Source organism: Lygodium microphyllum, chromosome 2 (genome assembly GCF_053477565.2).
Source record: "Lygodium microphyllum isolate KBCC chromosome 2, Lygodium_microphyllum_v1.1.10, whole genome shotgun sequence".
Lineage (NCBI taxonomy): Eukaryota > Viridiplantae > Streptophyta > Polypodiopsida > Schizaeales > Lygodiaceae > Lygodium > Lygodium microphyllum.
In genome coordinates, this window is record NC_141136.1 from 136555030 (window position 1) to 136582543 (window position 27514).

Below are 27514 nucleotides of genomic sequence, written 5' to 3' on the forward strand. Positions count from 1 at the left end.
TTAAAAAATTGCAAGGCTATTTGATTCATTACTAAGTGAAAGAATGTGTGAACGAATTAAAACATTTGTCATTCACGTCTCGACGCGAAAGCTGGCACGCCTCATTGTGGGGTTGTGAGTTTATTGGAGGGGCCATAAGAATTCGTAAACACTTTGGTCGTGGCGTGTCCTTCCTCGAGATCTTGAAGTAGTATAGTCGAGAAGAGTGAAAATGCTGCAAAATGCCACGCCTCAATGCCTCTCTTCCGTACCGTGGATTCCAAGAGGGTATGAGAGAACACGTGGAAGAAGAACGGGACGGGGTGTCTCTCTCGGCTCTCTCTCTCTCTCTCTCTCACACGCACACACAAAAACACACTTGTGTGTATGCTTTGACAGCTCATCTTTTCGTTCTCGGTTCGCATTCCCTTCCTGCGTCGTATCGGGGCATCGCATCCCATCCCGCCCTCGGCACTCATCGACATTTGGGTATCCTAGGGTTTTGGACCGACTATCCATATCGCTGTATCGATTGTTGTGATCCTCCATCAGGGGATCTCTTCGAGCACGGTGCATTTCCAAGGGGTTTTGCGTCACTTGCAGTACTCAGTTTGATTGACCTTTGCTTCAAGTATCAGCAGCAATCTGATTCGGGGTCTATCTGTTTATGATCCATAAGAAAATCCATTTTTCTTAGACATTCTTGCCTCTGTTGTCAGAGGAACCTTCTCCGTTGGTGCATAGTGGCACATGATCGTCATATCATTGTCGTCTTCCTCCTGCGCAAAGTAGTTTTGGCAGCGGTGCAGGAGGTCTTATTATCTGTTATTTCAAACGCAGGCTTTGGAAAGTGCGGAGAGCAGAATCCTCACTTGATTGTTGCTCTGTCCCTCTTGTTGTGACGATTCAAAGGCAGAGCGTCAAAGCGACATACCATTGTCTGCAGTAATATTCGTCTCAGATTTTAGTCGCTTCTGTTGCCCTTTGGCAATCTCTGAACCTACAAGCATCACCGTCAGAGGAGCTTCACGTTAGAAGCATTGCAGCAGTGCGGTCAAGCTGCTCTGTCCGACTTTCTCGTCGTGAGGTCTGGGCACATTTGTTGTGGTATATGGGGCTAAAAGGTCTAGAAAGATTCACTTGTATCCTCTCTGTGGGCTAGTATTGTCTCGTTCCTCTTGAATCGGAGAATTATCCTGCAGCAAGGGCTATGGAATACTGCCATCCAGAGGAACATGCTATACTGCATGATTCTCTAGAGCTAGTTCCAACTTGGCTGGAGACAGAAGCAAACAATACCAGCAAAATTGTATCTGGCATGGATTGGCATTGCATTCCCAGGGAAGTTTCCAGTCCCGTAGACAGTTTGGGTAAAGAAATCTGGAGTGGGGTGTGTGGAAGTCAAATGTGGCAAAATGGTTTGCTCCTTGACAAGGGGTATGTCAATAATTGGAATTACAGCTGCCAAGGCATACTGGAATCAAGTATCTTTGAAGAGTGGATGTCTAAAGAGGTCACTTTGCAAGAGCTCATGCATAGTGAGGGATCCGATACGGAGTCTGAAAAAGCAGATGCTTCTACTGATGAACATGAGTTAGATATCTTATCCACTTTGGCAGCTGCTGCTGCAATGTTTGGGGAATGGTGTGCTTTAGATGCGGAAGTGTCAGCTTCTCAATTTGAGGTGTTTGAAGCTCAAGTTGATTCTAAGATGCACAAAGATAAAACCTCTGCTTGTGACCTGGCATATAGGGTGAACGATTTAAGGGATGCATTTGGTAGGTTTTCTATTCAACCAGCTTCTATCGACTGGAGCATTAGAACAGGTTTAGATATTGATTGTCGAGGCTTTCACAACATGGGTGCCAGCAATGACTATCAAACACATACCAGTTTGAAAAGCTCTGCATTATCTGATGTGCAGCAGGGGGTTACCTTGAGTCTTGAATCTGTCAATATTCTGTGTAACGGTGGAAACAAACCACATGAGGCCTTCTGGTTTGTATTTCCTTACCTGAGCCTGCAAGACATTTTAAGGCTGGAATGTACTTGCAAAACTTTGAAGGACTGGCTTAGGAATGATTTGCCTTTATGGCAGCATGTTGAAATCAGACCTCCATTAAGTCATGATTTCACTGACCAGATGCTTGTGAACCTAACTTTGAGGGCAAATGGTCAACTTTCATCTCTCACATTGGTGGAGTGCCTTCACATCTCAGAAGAGGTTGTGGAAAGTATTGTCTACTCCAACCCTACAATCTCTAAGGTCAGTTGTAGAATCTATTATTCTAGGAATGTATATTAAAATTTTATGATTTTTAGTTAGTGTGTCTTTGGATTTTGTGGATTATGACTTTGAAATGCTATGATCATACTATTCCAAACATGGAAAGATTTAAAGGATGCTTTATAATAGAGGTATGTGCAAAAGGATGATGCTCCAAACCGCCCTCCCTCCCCCCCTTTTGAAATCCCCGTCTCTTTCAACAACCAAAAAAGAAAAGAAAAGAAAAAAACTCAAAACCACCACTACCACCAAAGAGAAAACCCTTTTCTGTTTTAGGAACAAAAACAAAATCCAAAAGGATAAGAAAAGAAAAGACCAACTCTGCTTCAATACCTCTCTTGATTGCAATTCCAAAGTGCACATTTGAACTTTAACCATTGGTACACTCACCATCTTAAGGTAGAATAAAACATTTATTCTTGTGATTTGTCATTCCATATGATGACAAGAATCTATTTTTTCACAAGAATGTACCCAATGTTGATAGTGACAACTTCTATTAAGATGGTTCATGCCTATTGGTAGTATGACAAGTGTATGCAATGCAAGGTTCATTTTCTATGACTAGGAAAGTTGTTTAGAGGATGAAGTTGTTTTTAAAGCTATCTATGTTTGCATGTCTTTTAGAGGTAGAAATGGGTATTTCTTCTTATGGATTATTGTCTTTAAAAAAAACATTGGTTGGTTGGCCTCTTGGAACTCTTTGAAATCCCTATATTTCAGCTGCTGAGTTTCAAGCTTGAATTCTAAGCACTCTTCCCAAGGTGGCTGGTAAATCCTAATTTTTGATGTATATTAGGGTTTAGCAGTAGAAATTCTTCAATTGCACCCACTTGGGATTGAATTTGGTTGAGATCTCTTGAGGAAAGCTGTGAATTAGCTGAGAGTGAAGAGAAAGTTGAAGAGAGAGAAGTTTTAGAGTTTCATCACCAAAATTGGTGAAATTTAATGTTGCCTTGCTGTGAATGGTTGATTGATTGCAATCCACCATCAATAGAAGTCCCACATGCAATCACTTGCCCTTGTGGGCCCTAAACTTGTTGTCACTTGCTTGTAGACAACTTAGAGGGGTTGTCACTTGCCTCCAATGGCCTCCTAACTAATTGGGGATAGTTCTTTGACAGTCTCCAATGGCTTGGTTGATTACCAATGACTGGAAAATTGCAGCAACAGTCATCATGTTGGAATGAGACTGGAATAATCTTTAATAGCGTTTCTCTCACTTGCACAGAAAGATTTCGTGTCACGAGGATGTGAAATTTTATTGCTTTGTCTAGCATTTGATTAAAAATCAAATGTGCTAATGTGACTTGCATATGCGAGACGCAAGTTAATTATTTCATAGTGTGGGTGTCAGAGTGCAGTGATGTGGAAGCGTAGGACCAAGCCTGAGAGAGAGTGAACACAGAGAGAAGAGAGAGAGGAGACGGTGAAATACAGAAAATCTGCAGTGTAGAATGTTGTATAGGAGTGCAGAAATATACACAGGTGTAGAGAGAATATCTGCGTATGTCTCCGCCTTGAGGACCTCGATCTTCGTCAGTCTGCGTGCTGTCAGTCTCAGTAAGCTGTCTTTGTCAGATCCAAGATGACCAAGTGCTTGATTGATTTGCTATAAATAGCAGAAAATAATACAAAAAAATGGCAAGAATTAGGTCGCGCCTTCGCGAACAAATCTACAAGATTATCCTCTGTCTTGCAATACTCCACGTCAATGGTCCCATCCAGAAGCTTCTCTCGAATGAAGTGATACTGGATCTCAATATGCTTCGTCCGGGCATGGAATACAGGATTCCGTACCAAGGTAATGGAACTCTCATTGTCGCACTGCAGAAGAGTAGGATGAGTTTGGGGGTAGCCTGTAAGAGAGAGGGATTCAATAATGGGGAAATATTAGCTACACTGGCTGGTATATAAGGTGTTAGGGACTTGATTTTTCACTATCAGATTATAATACAAGTCTCCTTTCATCTTCATCTCCTTCTCCAAGCTTTCATGGCTTCTTTTTTTTTTCGTAATGGATGTCTCATGGCTTCTTTCTCTCTCCTTTTCTAGTCTCTCTCCTCGTCACTCTCTTTCTCTCTCTTCCTGCAGTCTTTCTCTTCTGCACCCTTTCTCTCTCCTCTCCTCCCTCTCGTGCCTCCATTACATAGCCAAGCTCCTCTAACAATCTCCGAAGCCACACAACCTCACATATGGTGGAAGACGTGGCTCGATACTTCGTCTCAGTAGAAGAAAGGGCTACTGTGGGTTGCTTCTTGCTACTCCAAGAGATAACACCTGTATCCAAGGTAAAACGGTAGCTTGTAGTAGACTGCTGGTGGTCCACATCGCCAGCCCAATCTGAATCACTTCAACCTGCAAGAACAATATTTGAAGCATTTGTATCTGCTGGATAAGAAATCCATAAGTCAGAGGTCCCCCTTAAATAGCAAAGAATCCTCAGGGCAGCTTGCCAGTGCACCTGTTGGGGTTTACTCATGAACGCTGCCAAAAGACTCACAACAAAACAAAGATCAACACGAGTGTTGAGTAGCCAAATCAAGGATCCAATCAACTTATGGTAGTGGGAAGCATTCGTCAAGGGAGAATCTGAGTGTGAGGTGGCCTTCTAGCTCGGATCTATAGGAGTAGAAATGATCCGACAAGTCTCCATCTTAAAAGTCACCAAGAGCTCCTAAATATATCTTTGTTGAGAGAGAAAAATCCCCCTTTGAGACTGATAAATCTTGTGATCCAAGAAGAAATGAAAAAGCCCCAAATCTGTCATCTCGAACGTTTGATGTAAAGGTGTCTTGGTCGCTTGGACCTTTTGTGTATGATCACCTGTAAAAATCAAATCTTCAACATACAACATAAACAACAGATGACCAGCCTTGAAAGTGTGCACATAAAGCTGCGGATCGGCCTTGGAGTGCTGATATTGCAACTTTGATTGAAGAAACGAGTTAATCTTCTCGTTCTATGCACGCGGAGTCTGCCTGAGGCCATACAAGGCCTTCTTCAACCTGTAAACGTTCCCATCCAAGGATCCAAATCCAGGAGGCTCCTCTACATAGATCTCCTCCTGCAAGTCCTTAGTCACCATTGAGAAAGGCCGACTTTATATTCAACTGATAGACAGGCCATCTCCTATGGCTAGCCAAGGCAAGAACAACTCGAATAGTTGCCATACGAGTAGTGGGGGCAAAAGTATCATGGAAGTCAATGCTTGGGCGCTGAGCAAAACCTTTAGCAACAAGGCAAGCCTTGTGCTTGTCCAAAGAACCATTGCTAAGGTACTTGGGTCTTGAAGACCCACTTGACGCCAATCACCTTCTTGTGAGAGGGACGAGGCACAAGGGACTAAGTGCCATTCCTCTCAATAGCCTCCAACTCGGCTTCCATAGTCTTCCACCTATGGTCAGACTGCAAAGCCTCTTTCACTGAAGTGGGCTCTCAATCCTGCGTAACACGGGTCATCAAACAATAGTTAGAGCAAACAAGCTCCATAGAATGTGCTTGATTCCTCTGTGACCTCCGCAGTCCATCATGCGGTTCCCACTCTTCAGGGACCCCCTCGATCCTTGAATCTCAGTGTGTGTCACGGGCCCAATGAGGAGGAGGCCGGAGCTCTCCGTGGGACCTCTCTTTGTCGCTCTTCATTTGCTGAAGACTGGGTACATCCATCGGTGGAAGCTCCACTGGGGTGGCCGGTGGAAGGGAAGACTTTGAATCAGAAGAAGAATCTCTATCAAGAGGTGCTACCTCCAAAGGAACTGGCTCGGAAGCCCAACTCTCCCCTAGATCTCCAAGGACGGGGTACTCCTCACCCTCCTCTGTGTAGACTCGAACCACAGAGGTGCACAAGTTCAAGGTGGGCAACAGTCGCTGTCTCTCAGTGGAGCGGACTGGGTAGCCAAAGAAGAGGAAGGAGTCGAGCAGTCACTGTCTCTCGAAGGAGTGGACTGACGAGGAGATCGTATCAAACAATCATTGTCTCTCGGTGGAGTGGACTGCAGAGCCGTAGGTCATGGAAGCCATTGTATCTGAAAATAAGTGGGAGAAGATTGCCACTAGCATTGCGACGATCTCCAGGAGGTTGTAGCACCGATCGATTCTCCATGTGCTCGAAAGGACTTAGTGCGCATCGGATGCGTCTTAGTGCCTTGAGCATAGTACTCTGATAGCCGATGTAGAACAATCTCTGTGGCCCAGAAAGGAGAGGTGACACAAGGAGTGCCTGGTGGAAGACGCATATACTCTGGAGGGGTGGGGAGCAAAGGTCGAAGTCGGCAAGCATCGGTGGTGTGTCCAGTGATGCCACAGTAGGAGCACCCAGTAGTCTGGTTATCTGTTGGTAAAGAAGCCATGGAGACCAGTGTGCCTTGCTGAAGAAGGAAGAGATCAGCCATCATGAACCACGAACCGCAATGTCCGCCTCAAGGGATGGGAGGGCAGTGGAAGGGCTGAAAGTGAGTTGCCAGTGGGAGGATGCGACCAACAGTAAGAGGATTCAACTAGTAGAAAAACGCAGGCAGGACAGCTTGCAGGAGAGAGAAAGACTAAAAACGCGGGCAGTAGGTGAGAGAAAGACTAAAAACGCAGGCACAACAGCCTGCAGGAGAGAGAAATACTAAAAACGTAGGCAACATGTGGGAGAAAGACAAAAAATGCAAGAAAAAATAGCAGCAGCAGTCAATATGCTGAAATCAGCTTTGAAGAGTGTGTGATAGGTTGGAAACAGGCTCCAGATTGTTGTAGACAGCAATGGCCAGCTTGGACCGCGATGTCTTCCGTGTTTGGGGTGTGGGCAACAAGCTGAAATACCTGAAATCTGCAAAAACGAGATTGTTTTCTGAATGGAGAGTGATTAGTAACAGTCGTTCTGCTGTAAACAGCTGCAAACTGCGGGTGGAAGGCTGGAAACATGCGCTAGACTGTAGATGACAGCAAGGGACAGCTGAGATTGCGATGCCCTCTGCAAAAGGGGTGTGGGCAGCAAGCTGAAAACACCTGAAACTTGCAAAAACGAGATTTTGATGCAGCGGAAGAAGAAGAGAAGTGGATGCCGAACCCGCCACCGGTCTTTGCCTTCACTGGAGTGGAGGATCTTTGCTGCTGTTTGAGTAGATGTAGCTTTGATACCATGTCAAAAGATGATGTACCAGCGAGACAATAGGGTTTGCGGGGAGGAACATAGAGTGAACTCGGCAAACATGGAGAAGAGAAGAGAGAAGAAACTCTGATGAATGGAATGATGAAGTTTTGAATCATGGAGTGAATGTGATACAAGGGAACAAGGGTGCCGTAGCACAAGGAAGATGATGAAGACAGCTATGAACCACAAACCACAATGTTCTCCTGAAGGGGTATGAGGGTAGTGGAGAGGGTGGAGAGAAGAGGTGACGGATTGAATGAATCAGCCGTGAGGAATGAATGTGAATCAGCCGTGAGGAATGAATGAGAGAGTGGCCTATAAATAGGCATAGTCAGTCTAGGATGGCACCCCTTTTTGGAACTGCAAACCCTAAACGCAAAACACAGAAACCCAAAAAACGCAAACTACGGGTGAAGGGTTTCTAAACACAAAGATCCATAGATACAAGCTTCATAGGTGAAGTAGAGCATCGTGAAGCTTTGTTGGGAATCACATCCCGATGCAATTTCCCACGAATACAAGAGACACATGGTTGTTGGCTCACCACTATGTCCGGCAAACCTCGGACAAACGAGCCTCACGATGCCTACCGAAGGTACTCATAGTGTAGGTGGCCAAACTGAGCATGCCATAGCTCGGACTATGTCTAAGAGGTAAGAAGAAGATAGGTAAGAGCCGTAGAAGACTTCAATTTGTAGATGCTGTTCTCCTCATATCTTGAAGAAAGAATCTTCCTCGATCCACAATCAAGAACGCGAATAGCATCGCTATCAAACTCCACCAAGAGGCCAAGAGAACAAATCTTATGGACCGAAAGCAAATGATACCCCAAGCCTGGCATATGCAACACCTTGGAAGTGTGGGCACTACCACGTCCATGTGGAATCAGTTGCATCTCACTCCGTGCAGCAATAGACACAGAAGAGGTGTCTCTATTGAGAATTTGCCCATGCGAAGGTCGCAAATGGGCAATATCAACGGGAGGAGGAGTCATGTGCCGTGAGGCACCACTGTCTAGGATCCACTCTCGAGCTTGGGAGTTGTCATCGCAGCATCAAAAGTCTTCGGTGTAGGGTCCTCAATGACCACTAAATGTAGAAAAGCAGCTGATGAGGGTGCAGCCACCGCTCCAAAATCCTTCGGGTCCTTCCTCTTGGTGCCCTTGTCTTTGTCGGGGCAATCCTTCTTCCAATGACCGGTCTTACCACAAATATGGCAAGTCGATTCTTTCTCCTTGTCCTTCTTGGATTTGTTGTCCTCCTCCTTCTTCTTGTGGTCCTTCCCCTTCTTCTGAGAGGCTTAACCAACCAAAGCCTCCGATCTGGAAGCATTCTGTTCCTCCAGGTGTTCCTCTTGGTCTGAGACCATAGGAACCAATTCTTCCCACCGAAGAGTCGACTCCCGCCCTGATGCAATAAGAGCGGAATAAAAGGTACCGAATCGTGGCGGCAATTGGGAGAACAAAGTGATCGCCATGTCTTCGGGGGAAATAGGCTTCCATGCATTTTGAACCTGCATCTGAAGTTGTCGAAGCTTGTTGATGTGTTCTCGTTGAGCTTCAATCATATCTCTTGAGCCACCGTTAAGTGCTCGATGTGAGCTATCACGGCTGTAGTACAAGACAGAAAAAGAAAAGAACGAATCCTAGCATTCAGTTTGTCCCAATGAGATTGGGCCTTAGTCAACTCCTCACGAGCATTGGAAGAGAGTTTGGACTCATTCCTCAGCGAGGGCCGGTTAATCTCCTCCATCACAAGCTCTGCTAAATCATAAGACTCCAGAATGGCCAACATCATCATGCACCAGATGCAGTAATTGTCACCATCAAGCTTCTAATTTGATGGAAGAGCCGGTAGGACAGGCACCTTCCTGTCCATGATTGCCTGGAACTCCAAGTCAGTCTCTGTAGACATGTTCACCTGCAATTCCTTCTTCAGCCCCAATGGAGGCGATGAAAAGGTAAAATATGCAGTGGAAGACCTAAAACATAGCCTTCCTCTCCTTCAAACAACAATAACCTATAGCAAATTCACCAACTAGACTCCTTCCCTGCATGCCCACACTCACTTCAGCCTTGTTTCAATGCGCAGCCCTCCCGCTTGAATGCTGAAAACGTAGCCTTGTGTTGTGCTGAAATCTCCTCTTCAGGTAGATTCTTCAATTAGTCAATCCGATTTCACCGCTCTGATACCATGTTAGAGTGCAACGATGCGGAAGTGTAGAACCAAGACTGAGAGAGAGTGAACATAGAGAGAGGAGAGTGAAATGCAGAAAATCTGTAGTGTAGAATGCTGTGTAGGAATGCAGAAATATACATGGGTGTAGAGAAAATATTTGCGTGTGTCTCTGCCTTGAGGACCTTGATCTCTGTCAGCCTGCGTGCTGTCAGTCTCAGCAGGCTGTCTCTGTCAGATCCAAGAAGACCAAGTGCCGGACTGAACTGCTATAAATAGCAGAAAATAACACGAAAAAATGGCCAGAATCAGGTTGGCTGCATTTAATGCAGCCGACTGCACAAAAACCTGTCCGACTGGGCCATGTGGCAACTATCCGATTGTACTGACCTGGCACCTGCACTTGTTGACGTGGCTCCTTAGCGTTGTCCGTACTGCCTGCTGTCCAGGGAATGACTCTCTAAGAGTGGAATCCAAGACCTCGAAATATTAGTTGATACTAAAGGCAAATGCTGTAATAACTTATGTCTGATAGGTATTAGGTGGTGGTTGGTGTCAGATTTTGGCGTAGACCAATTTATTTGCTACTAATGTTACCAATTGGATGGTAATTTGGTCCAGTTAATTTAATTATTGGCTGGTATAACCATTTTTTTGGGCACTAGAATAATTATTAAATTAATTTTTAAACTTAATATTTTAAGAATAATTTAATAAGTTGAATAATGTTGGAAAATGGGATTAAAAGGCGTCCACTTAGCAAAACTTGCCAATACAAGTGAAAAACCATTTTTGGGGGTTGGTGGAAGTCTATTCCAGTCATTGTGAGAGAGAGGATGTTGTTAGAGAGCATGAAGATGTTGCTTATGTGATTTGCAGCCACTAGAGACTAGTCATACAGCAGGTGATAACAATTTGGAGCCCACTAGGTACATGTAATAGCAGCCCAAGGCCCTTTTGGTGTAGGTGACAGTATATAAGAGGGGGGCAACAGCCTTTTTGGTGGTCCTAAGCTGTAGATGACAACTTCCATGGCCGTTTGAGCAGGGCAGCAATAAAATTTCAACCTTCCTTGTGATGAAACTTAGAGATTTTTCTTTGTACAACCTTTTTGAGTAGGGCATGAATAAAATTTCAGCCTTTTCTTGTGATGAAATTCTGAAAATTTTCTTTTTATAGCATTTTTTCTCATCTTATAGCCATCTCTCAAGTCATCTCAACAAGATCGAGCCATTTGAGATTAGAGGTGGATATTGTTGAGCTAAAACATGCATTACTTGCTGATTAGCTTCTTAAACAACCCCAAAACACACTAAAAAATGCTCTTTTAGAGTAAAAACCCTAAAACAGGGAGCGGTATGAGAGAGTTCAGTGGAAACCCTAAAATGGGGAGTGGTTCGAGAGAGTTCAGTGGAAACCCTAATTTTTGGGGCGACCTTCCATATCTATAAATAGATAGGCTGCCTCCATTTAGTCTCATTCCGACTGTGCAGGTTTTTCACTCCACGTGCAAATTTCAGCCATGAGTCTCCTCCCATGTGGCTGTCCAGCCCTTGAGATTGCTGCCACTCCATCCGTGTTTGCGCCTGGTGTTGGCGCCTTCATCCATGCTGACTTTAACTGCTAGTGACATCATCATCTGTTGCGATCTGATCATCCAATCATCACTAGCCACATCAGACACTGTTTCAGCCTGCTGTTTGTAGGGACCGGTTAGGCACGGAGATCGAGACAGATTGTTGTTACGTGCAGTGAGAGAAAGAGAGAGTGAGAGTGAGCACGATTTTAGGTACAATAACGAGAGAGTACCTTTAGGTTTTTAGATAGATATATATGTGTAAGTATAAGTACTAAGGGTTTGTTCATGCCCAAGTACATTTAAAAGGCACAGTATTCTCAATAACCTCCCACCTAAAGGTAATGTGCCTTAAGAGGAGAAAAGAATCAGCTAAGTCTAGGTATGTACAAAGCTGAAATACATATATCTATTCAACTCCCATCATCTGTAGGCAATGAGCAAACCGCTCTGCTAGAAGACCCTTCGTGAGAAGGTGTATAGGGTTATCATCTGTATGCACTTTGATAAGCTCAATGCTCTTGTTGTCAAGTACAGCTCTAATGAAGTGGTACTTCACCTGTATGTGCTTTGTCTTTGTATGAAAGACAGGATTCTGTGCTAGCATGATAGCACTCTGACTATCACAATGGAGAACAGGTAACTTTGAGATGCCAAGCTCTCCCACCAAACGTGAAAGCCATAAAGCCTCCTTGCATGCCTCAGTGGCAACCACATACTCTGCCTCTGTAGTAGACAATGCAACACACTTTTGTAGCCTGGAGATCCAAGAGACTGCTCCTCCCGTGAAAGTAAACACATATCCAGAAGTGGACTTCCTGCAGTCCGCATGACCAGCATAGTCTGCATCTGTAAAGCCAACAATTGATGCCTTCTGCTTTCCAAAGCAGATGCACAACTCCTTTGTGCCTTTGAGGTATCTCATAATACCTTTCATTGCATCCCAATGCTTCTTGCTAGGGGTTGACATGTATCTGCTAACCACTTCCATTGCAAAGACAATGTCAGGACGTGTAGCAACCATAGCATATATCAAACTGCCAACAGCTGAAGCATATGGTATCTTGGCCGTTTCAGCCTTCTCATCATCAGATGTAGGGCTGCCCTCTACACTAAGTTTCACATATGGAGGCAATGAAATCCCAATTGTTTTCTCCCCCTCCATATTGAAACGCTTCAAAACTTTGGAGATATACTCCTGCTGAGATAAATAGAGTAAGTCTTTTGATTTATCTCTGAGTATTCGCATGCCTGCCATCTGCTGTCTTCTTGGTGTACAAGCAATGATCCACTTGACTTCTATGAAAGCCTTGGGACTGCATGAATGTATCAAACTTATGATACCATTCTCTTGGTGCTTGTTTCAGCCCATACAAACTCCTTTTGAGTTTACACATCAAATTTTCTTTCCCTTGTTCAACAAACCCTTAAGGCTGCTGCATATATATGTCTTCATGCAGATCACCGTGTAAAAACGCAGTCTTTACATCCATCTGTATAAGCTCCATATCCTCAATTGCAACCAAGCCCGAAATGGTTCTCAATGTAGTCATCTTGACTACAGGAGAGAAATTCTCAGCAAAGTCAATTCCATGCTTTTGCTTGTACCCCTTTGCAACCAATCTTGCTTTGTACTTCGGTGAGGAACCAGAAGTGACCTTCATCTTGTAAACCCATTTGCATGGAAGGGTTTTCTTCGCTTTAGGCAATTGCACCAAGTCCCAAGTGCCATTTTTTTCAAGAGATTCCATCTCTGACAACATGGCTTTATACCATTTCTTGCTGTCCTGTCTGTTCATTGCTTCCTTGAAGCAAGATGGTTCACCACAGTATGTCAACATGATATAATCAGCCACATTAATTGCACTAGGAATAAACGTGTCAGGTTATCTAGTAGCCCTAGATGATCTTCTAACCCAGTGGTCATTGTTTTCTGGCTGTTCCTGCAAATTTCCATTTTCAGTATGCTGTCCTGGCATTTCAGCTTGCAAATCAGCATTTACAGCTTGCTGTCTTGGCTATTCTTGCACATGTAATGGCTCATTTTCATGGGCAATAGCTGGCTGATCATTTCCAACATCATTTCCTGCATTCTTAGGTTCATTTACAGCAGGTATTTGCTGCTGTACAACGGATACATTTTGTTGTCCAAAAGGTATTTCTTCCCGGAATACAACCCTATGGACCTCCGTCTTTTCGGGCTGTTTGTGCATACGATCTTCCCGGAAGATAAGGTCATTGCTGCGTACTACTTTCCTTTTCTTGGGATTCCACAATTTATATCCCATTTCACCCTCGTCACCATATCCTAGGAAAATGCATTTATAGGACTTTGGCTTAAGTTTGCTGCGTTTTTCTTTATGAATGTGCACAAAACCCTCGCAGCCAAACACTTTCAGATGAGCATATGAAGGTGGCTTGCCCAACCACGCTTCTTGGGGAACACCCCCCAAAACACCTGTTTGGTGACCGATTAATTAAGTGAACAGCCGTCATAACAGCCTCTGTCCAAAAACCATGGGGTAATGCAGCATGAGACAGTATCGTACGGACCTCATCTTGTATGATCCGATTCATACGCTCTGCAACTCCATTTTGGGGCGGATTACGAGGGGTAGTGAGCTCTCTCTTTATCCCTTTGTTGTCACAAAACGCCTGAAAGGCCTTGGACACATATTTCCCACCATTGTCAGAGTGAAGACACTTAAGTGTCTTATCTGTCTGATTTTCAGCCAATGCCAATAATTTTTTAAACTTGTCAAGCACTTCATCCTTACTACGAATAGGGTAAACCCATACTTTCCGTGTAGCATTATTGACAAAGGTGAAAATATTTCTTTCCCCCTAAAGATAATCCTGGCATTTGACATACATCCGAATGTACTAACTCTAGAGGAGAAGATTTCAAAGAAGGAAAATTTTTGTGAGACGTCTGTGTATGTTTGCCATAAATACAATGATCACAGTGCTCAAAATCAGCATAACGAAGACAAGGCAAGTAACCCCAACGAGAAAGCACTTTCATTCGAGTTTAACTCATGTGTCCCAACCGGCCATGCCACAAAGAAACACTTGGTTGCTCGGTCAAGGCAACAACATGGTCACGCACACTAGATACATGAAGTGGATACAAAGTATCACTCTTGCAACCTCTGGCAATAACCCTAGATCCCTTACAGATATTCCATTTCCATCACCAAATGTGGTATGAAAATCATCATCATCTAGTTGCCCTGTGCTAATCAAGCTCTTCTTGAGCTGAGGTACATGCTGTACATGTTGGAGTGGAAAGACAGAGCCATGTTGAAACTGTAACTGCACACTGCACATTGCCAATACCTGCAATCTCACATGCATAGTTGTCCCCAAGATGGATAACACCATGTCGACCCCCTGTATAGACGGAGAATCACTCACGATGAGGGGTGACATGAAAGAAAGCACCTGAATCGAGAATCCAGGTATGCATGTCATCATCTGTATCTTCAAGTAAAGCATGTGTATCAAAGTGTGAAGAGACAAAGAGTACACCACTTCCACTGTCACTGTCATGAGTGACTACATTCACTGCTTCAATTTTTACACTGCTCTTCTTAGGCTGATTGCCCTTTTTCTCTTTCTTGCTATCATCTGTCTTCTTGCCTTTTCCTTTCTCTTTCTTCCATTTGTAGCAGTCACATTTAAAGTGATCCTTCTTGCCACAATGATGGCATTCAACATCTTTGCCATGTGGTTTATTGTGTCCCTTGCCATCATATTTGCCCTTTTGTTGTGATCTGCCCCTAGTATGCAAAGCTTTGGAAGACTTACTGGATGCATTGTTTTGCCGATTCATCTCTTCCATAAGTAGAGTACTCTCTACATCAGCATACAAAAGGATTACATTAGAATTGCTCATAGCAGTCTTGAATGTATCCCAACTCTTTGGTAGAGTGCAAAGCAAGAAAGTAGCCTTAAATTCCTCATCAATCATGAACTTCAAGGCAACCATCTGGTTGAAAATGGAGTTAAACTCCCTCAAGTGAGTAGACATTGCTGTACCCTCTTTCATACGCAAATCCATAAGCTTTTTCAGCCAATACACTTTGCTTGCAGCACTCTTTTGTGCACACAGTTCTTTCAGTCTAGTCCATATAGCATATGCAGGATCCAAACCTTCAATATTGAACAGCAAGGCATCAGAAATCGATAGCTCTATGGTTGAGCATGCAAGCTCATTTAACTCATTCCAATCGTCCTGTTCCATGTCCGCGGGCTTTGCTTGCTTCTTTTGCAACAAGATATTATAGCACTGCTTTTGCCAAACTGCAAAGTTATGTGCGCCTTTAAGCTTCTTTTGTGCATCAGATTACTGATGTCATAGCTGCCAGCCATGATTTTCAGCCCAAATCTGACAAAAAAACCAGCAAACGCAGGCCCAAACTGTTACCCAAGTGACCAAGGTACAAACAAGTACCAATCAGCAATAAATGACCACACAGAAGCACAGATTTCAAATCTGTAATTAAATTTTCAGAGGCACCAAACCATGTGTTACAGCATTATCCAACTGATTACAGCTGTTCCAAGGGCATATGCATCACATTACATGAGGAATCCCAAAATTTCAGCTGCAATTTTTGTTGTACATGTACCCACGAGCATAAAATTTGACACGAACGGTCAAAAGCCCCAAAATTTTGTGCTCAAAGCATCAGCCACACATCTGCATTTTCTCTGTCATGCATAGAACAGTCCAATTTTGCCAAAATAGAGCAATTTCAGCAAAACCCCCAAATTTTACCAAGTATCAATGTCCAAATTGTGTGGAATTCAACCTGCATGTACATAAAATTTTAAATGCTACACAGATTTTGCCCAAACTGCAAAAGCCCCAAATTGCATGGGGTCCAATGTGCATCAATGTCGAGAAATTGGGTAAATTTCAGCCCAATTTGCGCATGTAGATGAAAAGCCCCAAATGTCAAAGGCAAAATGTCACAAATTCCTGCAATTTCTGAGACAAATTTGCTTGTCATGTATCACAATCCCCAAGTTCGGGAAAAGCTTTAAATTTTATGGGTCCAATGTTGAGAAATTTCACTTAGATGAGCAAAATTTCAATAATTTTGGCGAAATTCCCAATTCAAATGCGCACAATGTTTGCAATTCCTGATGCAGATGCCTCAATTTTGCATCGATAGCACTCTTATCTGGAAAAGCCCTAAATTTCTTGGCCTAAGGCTGCATAGATTTGCACACAGTGCTTGTGCGCCCAAACACCCGGAGGAGAAGAGGCAAATTCAAAGGAGATTTAGAAGAAAAGATTTTTCCTTTTTGTGTAAGGTTGTGACGGGGTCTGTTGACCCCGTTCAATGGTCCCGCCACACACGAGACTTGTCCTGCCGTGCCGCGCGCCTGTTAGCTGCTGCCCGCCACTCGCCGGCTGCTGCCTCTACGTTGCCCAGTCCCGCCGACTGCTGCCCGCTACCCTGTTCGCTCGCTGGAGTTGCCCGTCAATTGTAGTCGCCGTTAGCTGTGTTGGCCGCCCGTCAGCTGGTCACCAGTCCACCATGCTGCGATACTGCAGGCTTGCACTTGTCGACTGTCTCTCTAGCACACGAGCTTGCCTATGACACTCCTGCTCGCCTTTGAGCTGTCTCGTCACCACACCGGTCTTCTATCTTAGCCTGACGATCGTCTGTAGCATCTTACGCTTTGATATCAGTTTGTAGGGACCGGCTAGGCACGGAGATTGAGACAAACTGTTGTTATGCGCAGTGAGAGACAGAGAGAGTGAGAGTGAGCACATCTTTAGGTATAATAACGAGAGTATCTTTAGGTTTTTAGATAGATATATATGTGTAAGTATAAGTGCTAAGGGTGTGTTCACACCCGAGCACATTTAAAAGTCACAAGGCCTTTATTCCCAACACTGTTTACAGCAGATTGTGCATAGCTATCGGTGGTACACTGTTGCGTTTACTAGTTTCCAGCCTCCAAACTACTGCGTTTTGGTGACCAGCCTGTTGCCATTCACTATTCAGCACTCCTACACTTCGACTAGTAGTCACAAACTCGGGATCCGTCTCCGGTGGACGTCACACTCTGACATTGCTCTGCCCTTGAGCACATTATACACTCTTACATTCATTTACAGCATTCATTCACTTCAGAGTTGTGTTCTCTCTCTCCCTTCTTCTGTTTGTGTTTCAGTTTTGAGTTTTGCGTTTAGAGTTTGAGTTTTGAGTTTTGCCCTTTGTGTCTGGGTCTGTCTCTTTGTTTTCTGTCGTGGTCGTACACTTTGCGTGTCCTTAGTGCAAACCCTAGCAGTTTTCTTTACATGGTATTAGAGCCGGTGCTCTTGTAAAGAGTATTCCGGGGATATTGTGGAGAGCTAGTCTTTGCGCGAGGCACACAATATGATTCGTAACCGAATCACAATGTCCCAAACACCTTCTTTTCTAGTTCCTATGATGTCTTATCAGGCTTATCCATCATTGGAGGCCTTGAGACGGCATTATGGACTCGGTGAGAAGGACGACACTTCACCTTCACCAGATTTCACTAACATGATAGAGGAGGACTTTGAGGAGTACTATCGCAACAAGTACGGTGATGCTTACACCCCTCCTACAAGTTTTGCTATCACATCGAGACCGGTTGGTGAGACTGGCTACCTCTTTGATCATGGAGGACATACAACATTTGGAACGTCTGGTGATCCATCTTCATTATCTCAGCCAGGTCGAATGCTAGGTTTTACAATTCTTTTGTGTTGAATGAATCAAAACCCTCGCTTGTTTCTTCTTTTGAGGTACAGAATCCTGATGGCTTTGTGCATGTGAACTTCAATAGAGGGGGCTCACGAAGCAAATGAAATTTAGGTACATCTATAGCTTCTGTTTCATTTGAGTAGATCACATACACTTTTCACTTCCCTCCCATCCCACCCTCTTCTATATCACACCTCTCATCGTATTTTTAAAACCTTGGATTAGACTCCACATCTGCATCACACACCCTAGGGGTTGGATCTTCCATCTCTGCTCCTAGCACCTTTTCCTTCTCCACCCCATTCTCTACCTCTTTGCACCATGGTACTTCGTTAAGGGTGTTAAAAGATGACGTACCAGCGAGACAGTAGGGTTGGCAAGAAGGAAAACAGAGTGAGCTCGGCAAACATGAAGAAGAGAGGAGAAGAGAGAAGAAACTTTGATGAATGGAATGATAAAGACTTGAATCATGGAGTGAATGTGATACAAGGGAACAAGGGTGCCGCAGCACAAGGAAGATGATGAAGACAGCCACGAACCACGAACCGCAATGTCCTCCTGAAGGGGTGTGAGGGTAGTGGAGAGGCTGAAGAGAAGAGATGACGGATTGAATGAATCAATCATGAGGAATGAATGAGAGTGGCCTATAAATAGGCATAGTCAGTCTAGGATGGTGTCTCTTTTTGGGGCTGCAAATCGTAAACGCAAACCCTAAACGCAAAACGCAAACTACAGGTGAAGGATTTCTCAACAACCCCTCTCAGGCCCAAAAAGGGGAACAATAGAAGAGTGAGGTGGAGATGCAATGCTACATGTTGAAGAATGCTCATGCAGCAGGTGCCACTTGGACAGTGTCCCTCGTGGAAAAATTGTTCGCTTGCCCAAGCGCCCTAGTACAAAGATGATGAAAACATGCAATGCATAGGAGGAATGTTGGACTTCGTGTGGTGTCGAGAACCATAAGGATATGCCCGTACTTGATCTCGGGAGGTGGCTCCATACTAACCAAGTGACCAAGGCAAGAAGAGAAGAGGAGGAAGAAGATGTAGAGGATCCCTAAGATCCAAGATTTCCACCGAAAAGGGAACCTGCAGTAAAGGCCAGTGAACAGAGTGAACTGGAGAACCCGAAACACCACCTCGGGAGAGAAGCCACTAGCTCTGTGCATCCATGCTGGAAGGAATACGAAGGCCTCGTCGCGGCTGAACCTTCGAGGTCCCGATCTAGGTGGTACCTGAAGATCCTGGGTATTAGTAGAAGGGATGACTGGTCGAAGATAGCCACCCCAAGAAAGTAGAGGATGGGTGAGGAATGTCATGGGGAATAGGTTTTCCCGCTGAGGTTGGAGGTAAAGGGCCCCCTGTTGAAGTCGAAGAAGAAGTAGATGCCCCCTCTAAGGGCAAAGAAATAACATTCCCCTTTGAATCCCCCTCTGAAGTAGATAGGGAATCCAAAAACACATGAATCACGGACTCTGAAATGTTTGATGACGAAGGAAGTGCTGCCGGTCATGCCAAAGAAGGTATCTAGGGTGTTGAAGAGCTCCCAGAGGTAGCATCTCGAACCTGAGTAGTCGAGGGTGGGGAAGGGTGGGGCTTAGAATGAGCAAGAGGTGGGCAACAGCCGTTGTCTCTCAATGGAGCAGACTGGGTAGCCAAAGAAGAGGAAGGAGTCGAGCAGGCACTGTCTCTCGAAGGTGCGTACTGACGAGGAGACGGTATCAAACAATCACTGTCTCTCGATGGAGTGGATTGCAAAACTGCGGGCCGTGGTAGCCACTATACCCGAAAATAGGTGAGAGAAGATTGCCGCTAGCATTGCGACGATCTCGAGGAGGTTGTAGTGCCAATCGATCCTCCATGTGCTTGAAAGGACTTAGTGCACATCGGATGTGTCTTATTGCCTTGAGCATAGTACTCTGATAGCCGATGTAGAACAATCTCTGTGGCCCAAAAAGGAGAGGTGGCACAAGAAGTGCCTGGTGGAAGAGGCATATACTCCAGAGGGGTGGGGAGCAAAGGTTGAAGTTGACGGTCTTCGGTGGGATGATTGTTCGTGCCGCACTAGGAATATCGAGTAGAAGGGTAATCTGTCGAGGGAGACGCCATGGATACCAGTGCACCTTGCTGAAGAAGGAAGAGGTCAGCCACCATGAACCACGAACTGCAATGTCCGCCTCAAGGGGTTAGGGCAGTGTGAAGCACGAACCGCAATGTCCGCCTCAAGGGGTGGGAGGGTAGTGGAAGGGCTGCTAGTGGGAGGAGGATGTGACCAGCAGTAAGAGGTTGCAACCAATAGAAAAATGCAAGTGAGGAGAGAGAAAGACTAAAAACGCAGGAAAAACAGCTTGCAGGAGAGAGAAAGACTAAAAACGTAGGCAGTAGGGGAGAGAGAGACTAAAAATGCAGGTAGGACAGCTTGCAAGAGAGAGAAATACTAAAAACGCAGGCAAGATAGCCTGCAAGAGAGAGAAAGACTAAAAACGGAGGCAGCAGGATTGTGATGACGTGGCAGGCTGTACGGCAGTAGGTCTGCACAGGAACAGCAGTCGCCTGGCTGGAATCAGCTCCAAACTGTGTGAAGAGGGCTGGAAATCAGGTGCCAACTGATAGAGACAGCAATGGACAGCTTCGGCTGAGATGTCCTTTGCGAACGGGGTGTGGGCAGCAAGCTGAAACACCCGAAATCTGCAAAAACGAGATTTTGGTGCACCGGAACAAGAAGAGAAGTGTATGCCGAACCCGCTACCAGTCTTTGCCTTTAGTGGAGTGAAGGATCTTCGCTGCTAGGTGAGCAGATCCAACTCTGATACCATGTCAAAAGATGATGTACCAGCGAGATAGTAGGGTTGGCGAGGAGGAACACAGAGTGAACTCGGCAAACATGGAGAAGAGAAGAGAGAAGAAACTCTGATGAATGGAATGATGAAGACCTGAATCATGGAGTGAATGTGATACAAGGAAACAAGGGTGCCATAGCACAAGGAAGATGATGAAGACAACCACAAACCACGAACCACAATGTCCTCTTGAAGGGGTGTGAGGGTAGTGGAGAGGCTGGAGAGAAGAGGTGACGGACTGAATGAATGAGCCGTGAGGAATGAATGAGAGAGTGGCTTATAAATAAGCATAGTTAGTCTAGGATGGTGTCTCTTTTTGGGGCTACAAACCCTAAACGCAAAACGCAAACTGTGGGCGAAGGGTTTCTCAACAAGAGGGAATGCCATCCTTTTAACACAGTGCCTCTCACCTTTCAGCAAATGAGCACACACATAATTCTTGGGTCGATTATGATGGGCATCCCTCTCACTATCCCCAGCTTCACATCTCCCATGACCACTCATACGTAGGGGTTTCCATCCTCAGCTTATGGTGCGTCTTCACACTCTCCTTGGGTTACACCTACGCAGAGATTCCCTTCTTCTGCTTCCCGTGTTTCCGTTCCACCTCCTTGGGTTCCTCATGTGGCTACCATGCCCATGCCTAGTCAACCCATCCCTATCTATGGATCCACCTTGCACACTACCCGCTTGCTTGGTGGGCACTCTTGGGCCCATTCCCAAGTGTACTCCACTCCCTCATCCTACCCCCACTACACTTTTTCACAGTTTCTTCTGTGAGCACTACCACTCCTATTGCAATGGCCAAGAATGCCTTCACGGAAAAGACACGTTTTAATGGGTCAAATTTCACCATTTGGTCTAATTTCATGCAACAAGTGCTTGAGTTTTAGAGTCTTTGGGTCCTGGTCATTGGTCTAGAGCCTATGCCGGACCCTCGACTAGCTCACCTTGATTACATCCGTCAATGGAGAGCTCGCAATGCCACAACCAATATTGAGCTGATGCAGGGATTGCTTCTTGAGTTTCACTCTCAAGTGTAGCACTTTCCGCTCGCATCATAGCGTCGGAGTCACCTTCTCGACCACTATGTGGCTCGTGATCGTACTTGGCTCATCAATCTCGACTTTGAGCTTCAAGAGTTCTCTATTAATGAAGGGGATGATCTAAAAGTCAAGCTAGCTGAATATAGGCGGTTACTTGCTGAGTTCGCCACTACTGGCTCTTCAAAGTCAGATGACAATCAGGTTATATTCTTCTTGAATAAGTTGCTCAAAAAGTACTTCAATTTCATTCAACACATCATCATCTCCCAATTTGGATTGCCAATCTTCTACCAGTTTGAGTGCCAGTTCTTGTGTTACACGAGGTTGCATGATCAAGTCCATAAGAAATCCTCATCATAGCCTTATTCAGAGTAGAGGGGGTTGGTTGCCTCTTCCTCGGGAGGGAAAACCACCAGTGGCAAGAACTCGCAAGATGCGAAGGCAAGCCAATCAAAGGTGACTCCTCTTCCTCAAATGGAACCAACGAATCTAGACCTATTTGGTAGCAACTCCCTAAGAAAAACCGGTTTTGCACACATTGCCAGAGAGCAGGCCATGTGGATGAGGAGTGCCCCTCCAAGGCCCAAGATCTTCCACCTAAAAAGCCTTTGCAGACCACTGCAATTGCACAGTCCTATGGGCTACGCCTTCCGCTCCTTCAGCACCCGTTGTTGCTGCTGTTGGACATGTGGCTCGAGTATAGTCTCAACAACCCATCTCTTTTACTACCCCCCCTGAGGGATTGGTTGATTGGTTTGCAAGTTTCAATCCCGTTGCACTTCATGCATCCATCTCACCTTCCTCCCCACCTCGTTAGGTGTTTCCTTGGCAGAGCCTTGCTAATGGACGTACACGATGGTGGCCATCTTCTTAGACTAGCATGTCTCTAGGTCCTTTCGGGTACCCTAGGTCAGTGTAGCATTCATTTTTCGTACTCTTAGAGTCGTGTCCATAGGATTCATTGTCCTTAGCTTTTCCCTTCTTTTGTCTTCCGCTGCATTTACTTACATATACACATTCATTGCATTTATTTTGAGTTAGATTTTCTTTTTGTTTTGTTTTCCTTTGGAGCATCTAATCACTAACCTTTGTGTTTGCAGATTCTCATCTCTTTTGTAGGGTTTTGTCTTTCAGTGTAGGGCTAACTTGCAGATTGCTTTGGTCCTACCTAGGTTAGAGACATGGGGATGTGCACTGTTCCTTTCATGGTTTCATCATCCTAGGAGTGCTTGCTCTTCTTCCAGCATGGCGGTTTCTTCTCTCGAGGCAAATCGTGCAGCATCTCTCTCGATGCTATCATGGCGGTGACTTCTGTTGGCGGAGTAGAGTGCATACAAATGAAGTAACCTTAGGATCTGATTGTAGGCATTGTTTTGATTTGATTTGAGGAATCTTCTTTAAAACATTTAATGCTTATTTATAGTATGGGTAAGGTCTACCTTGCTCTTCTAGCGGGGTGTTTCATCCACTTCCTCTTCTTTCATTCCTTATGGTTCTCGGCACCATCCAAAGACCGACATTAGGCTTCTCTTTCTTCTTCGGCATCTACATCCATGTTAAGAGGGGGTTCCTACCCTTCTTGGTATTCTATAGGCTTCAGCACTTTGTCTTTGACATCGGCTTTTCCCCCTTGTCGTACCTTACCCTTTGCATTGCATGATTTCATCATCTTTGTACTAGGGCGCTTGGGCAAGTGAACAATTTCCCCATGAGGGACACTGTCCAAGTGGCAGTTGTTGCATGAGCATTCTTTAGCATGTAGCATACTTTGCATCTCATTGTGCAGGGCACTACTTGAGCGGATCCTAAGCTGTTTCCACCGGCGGCTGTTGTTACCCCACCACCATCCTCCTCCCTCACATGGATACCTCATCACCTATTTTTCCTCGTTATCAACACTTTGAGTAGATGAGTTAGCTTGTTTTGTTTTGTGATGTGTTGGGTGTACCCTCTCTATTTCCGTCTTTTGGGTCACTATTACTCAATTGGCTGCATCCCATAAAATTTACCTCAACTTATTAAAAAAAAAAAGTTCCATGTAGTTCCATCCACCTTTGTAGGGCTTGGTAGGTCACTGGGTAGCCGACATGCATCCTTTGTTCGATGCCTCGTCCTCTCTGGGGTGACTACTTAGACTCCCTTGGTAAGATAACCATCGCCTCTATAGTCTTGGTAGGCCGCTATGCACCCGACGTGCACCCTTTGTTCGATGCGCTGGCTACTTTGGGGTGGGACGCCTTGGGTTAAGTAAACATCACAATGGCTGGCCTAACCTTTTGGCTCAGTTTTGGACTTGAGAGGGGGGTTTGAGCTAAAACATGCATTACTTGCTGATTAGCCTCTTAAACAGCCCCAAAACACACTAAAAAATGCTCTTTTAGAGTAAAAACCCTAAAACAGGGAGCGGTTTGAGAGAGTTCAGTGGAAACCCTAAAACGGGGAGCGGTTCGAGAGAGTTCGGTGGAAACCCTAATTTTTGGGGCGCCTTTCCATACCCATTCAGCCTCATTCCGTCTGTGCAGGTTTCTCACTCCACGTGCAGATTTCAGCCATGAGCCTCCTCCCACGTGGCTGTCCAGCCCTTGAGATTGCTGCCACTCCATCCGTGTTTGCTCCTGTTGCTGGCGCCTTCATCCATGTTGACGTTAGCTGCTGGTGACATCATCATTTGCTGCGATCTGATCATCCAGTCATCGCCAACCACACCAGACACTGTTTCAGCTTATTGTTTACATCAGAATGTGCACAGTTTCTAGCCTCTGATTGGTGGTACATTGCTGCATTTACCAGTTTGCAGCTGCTAGACTGCTGCGTTTTGGTGACCAGCCTGCTACCATTCACTATTTAGCACTCCTACACTCCGACTGGTGGTCACAGACTCCGGATCCATCTCCGATGGATGTCACACTTTGACATTGCTATGCCCTTGAGAACACTGTACACTCTTACATTCATTTACAACATTCATTCACTTTAGAGTTGTGTTCTCTCTCTTCCTTCTTCTGTTTGTGTTTGAATTTCTGTGTTTGAGTTTAGAGTTTGCGTTTAGGGTTTGAGTTTTGATTTCTGCATTTAGGGTTTGCGTTTTGCCCTCTGTGTCTGTGTCTGTCTCTTTGTGTTTCTGTCGTGGTCATATACTCTGTGTGTCCTCAGTACAAACCTTAGCAGTTTTCTTCACAGATATATTAAAAAATCTCTACTGTAAACTCTAATTTATAGTAGAAATTAGGGTTTGATAGCTACCTTGGGATGTGTGCTCAAAATTAAGGGCTAGGACTTTAATTTCAGCAATTGAAATTAAATAATTTCAAGGAGATTCAAGAGGCTAGCCAGCCCATATCAGATTTGGTGCTTAATTTGTCTTTCAAGGAGTAAAGTGAAGGCCAGTTCTCAAGCAAACCAAGGAGCATATTGGTTTGAAGGCTTATTGGTCCTTAACAGCAAGAAGCACCTCTGTTGTACTCCATTGGTTTGCAATAGAAGCTAAAGAAATATCACAAAAGGGCACCGGTTTTAGGGCCAATAGGTTGTCCATTACCCAAGATTAAATTGTTAAAGTGTGCATTTTTAGTTTATGTGAATTTTATGCTTGTTGTAATTGTTGATTAATCAGGTCATTACTACCCTCTACAAGGAGGAAGGCTGGTTTCAAGGTATAATTGTCGAGATACCATTAACTCCCTTGAATTGGTGGGCTCTAGACACTTGATTGAAGGTTAGAACCTTTGGTCTAGTATTGAAATTGTATTCAGCTGAGCATTGCAGCAAGGATGTTTTCAGATAGTGAGATGGGGTCAAGTAGGGATGATGTCTCTTAATTTGAAAATTCACAAAGTGTTGGGGGAAATGCAATGCTTGATCTTGTATAGGGACCACTTGCCTTGCATTGTAGGCAATCAAAATATGTGTGTGGCTACCCCATCATTGCGTGCATGTCCTACTATCCAAAAAGTATTGGATTGGCACTTTCAAGTTGGCCTTGTATATGCATCAATTGCTCCTTTGCTTATGCTCACTACCCACATTTGGAACATATTGCTATTGTATTAGTTCTTCCTTCAATGCATCTTGGTGTTCCAAAGCTCTTGAAGGCAATTTTATCTTTTTGCATTTTTTGCCATCCTTTAAGGAATTCAAAAAGCACATGAATTGAGGATCATTTGCCAATTGATTAGTGCACAAACATTTCAATTTCTATCCTTAGCTCATCTTTAGATTAGTCATCAAATTCCTCTTCCTCTTGTTGGCCATTAGCTAGAAAAAAACCCATATTTTCACCTAACCCAACATTATCAGCTTGCTGCTGATACTACGTGAAGGCCATTGTGCCTTTAGTACCCTTAAGCCTATTGGCATTAGAAGTCTTACTACTCCAAGAGAGAGTGCCAGTACCCAAAGTAAAGTAATAGCTTCTTGTTGACCTTCGATGGTCAATGCTCACGGCCCAGTCTAAATGAGTCTAGCCCTTTAGAACAAAGGCTATATCTCCTATACTTGCTAGATAATAAATGCCTAGGTCAAGGATCCCCCTTAGGAACTACAAAATCCTCATAGCAGCTTGCCAACGAACCATCTTGGGTACAATGAACTTTGCAAGCAAGCCAACAACAAAGCACAAATCCATGCGAGTATTTAGGAGCCGTATCTACGACCCAATCCACAAGATATCAAGTGTCATTCCACTCTATGGCCTTCAACTCTTGCTCTATAGCCTTGTGACAATGCTCTAACTACAAAGCCTCCTTCACGGAGGTGGGCTCCCTATCGTGTATGGTGCGAGTTATCAAATAGTAGTTAGTACAAACAAGCTTTGTGGAATGTACTTGGTTCCTTTGAGATTGTTGTGAGCTATCCTATGACTATCATTCCTTAGGAGCTCCTTCAATCTCTGCACACAGAGTACCTCATGTGCCCAACAAGGAGGAGGTTGGTGCTTCCCTTGTTACTTTAGCTCTGCTAAAGTCTTTGGAGCATCCACTAGCGCCGACTTTGTGAGTGAAACCGATGGTGAAGCAATCTCCTCCCTCACTGATGGTGGAGCCTTAAGAGGCATAAGCTCCAAAGGTACTAGCTTAAGTGCTCAACTATCATCTAGATCTCTTGCTCATCACCTCCCTTTGCACCTAAAAACTTCACGAACCAAACATCTTGACTCATATAGACCTCCTGTGAAATGGGATCATAAAGTTCGTATCCTTGGGACTGCAAGCTATATCCCACGAACACGTGTCTTTTGAGAGCCAACTTGAAGTTATCTCATCTTTAAAAGGTAGCTTGGACTTATTTGTTTCTTTGTTTGGAATGTGAACATAAGCATCACACTTGAACACCTTGAAATAAGTTGCATTTGGTTTTAGCCTAAAGTTAGTCTCAAAAGGTGTCATACCAACCCCGGCCAATGTGCATGACTGAGTAAGGATGTGGACAGTGGGGGCCATTGGCTTTGCCCATAGATACTGTTGTGTTTGCCAATGCTCCATCATAGTCCATGATATCTCAATCATGCTTTAATTCTTTCGCTCCAATATGCATTTGCTTGAGATGTATTCGTGTCGGTAAACTCCTAGTGAATGCCACGATTTGCACAAAATGTGGCAAGCTCATTGGAGACTAACTCTATTTGTTTGTTGGATGGCAGGTGTTTAGTTTCCAGCCAGACCACTTCTCCTTGAGGATCAACCAATCCTTTAAATTTGAGAATCATCTTGCTTAAATCAT

At 44.6% G+C, this 27514-nt stretch overlaps 1 protein-coding gene across 1 annotated transcript in view; it reads left to right on the forward strand.

Annotated features, from left to right (window-relative positions):
- Positions 1 to 273: 273 nt before the first annotated feature.
- Positions 274 to 27514, forward strand: part of LOC148040365 (uncharacterized) — a 64406-nt gene continuing 37165 nt past the window's right edge. Inside the window, exon 1 of the mRNA XM_087698842.1 lies at positions 274 to 2245. Within this exon, the coding sequence (XP_087554968.1) occupies positions 1190 to 2245 (1056 nt within the window). The 5' untranslated portion in view covers positions 274 to 1189. The remainder of the gene's footprint in view (positions 2246 to 27514) is intronic.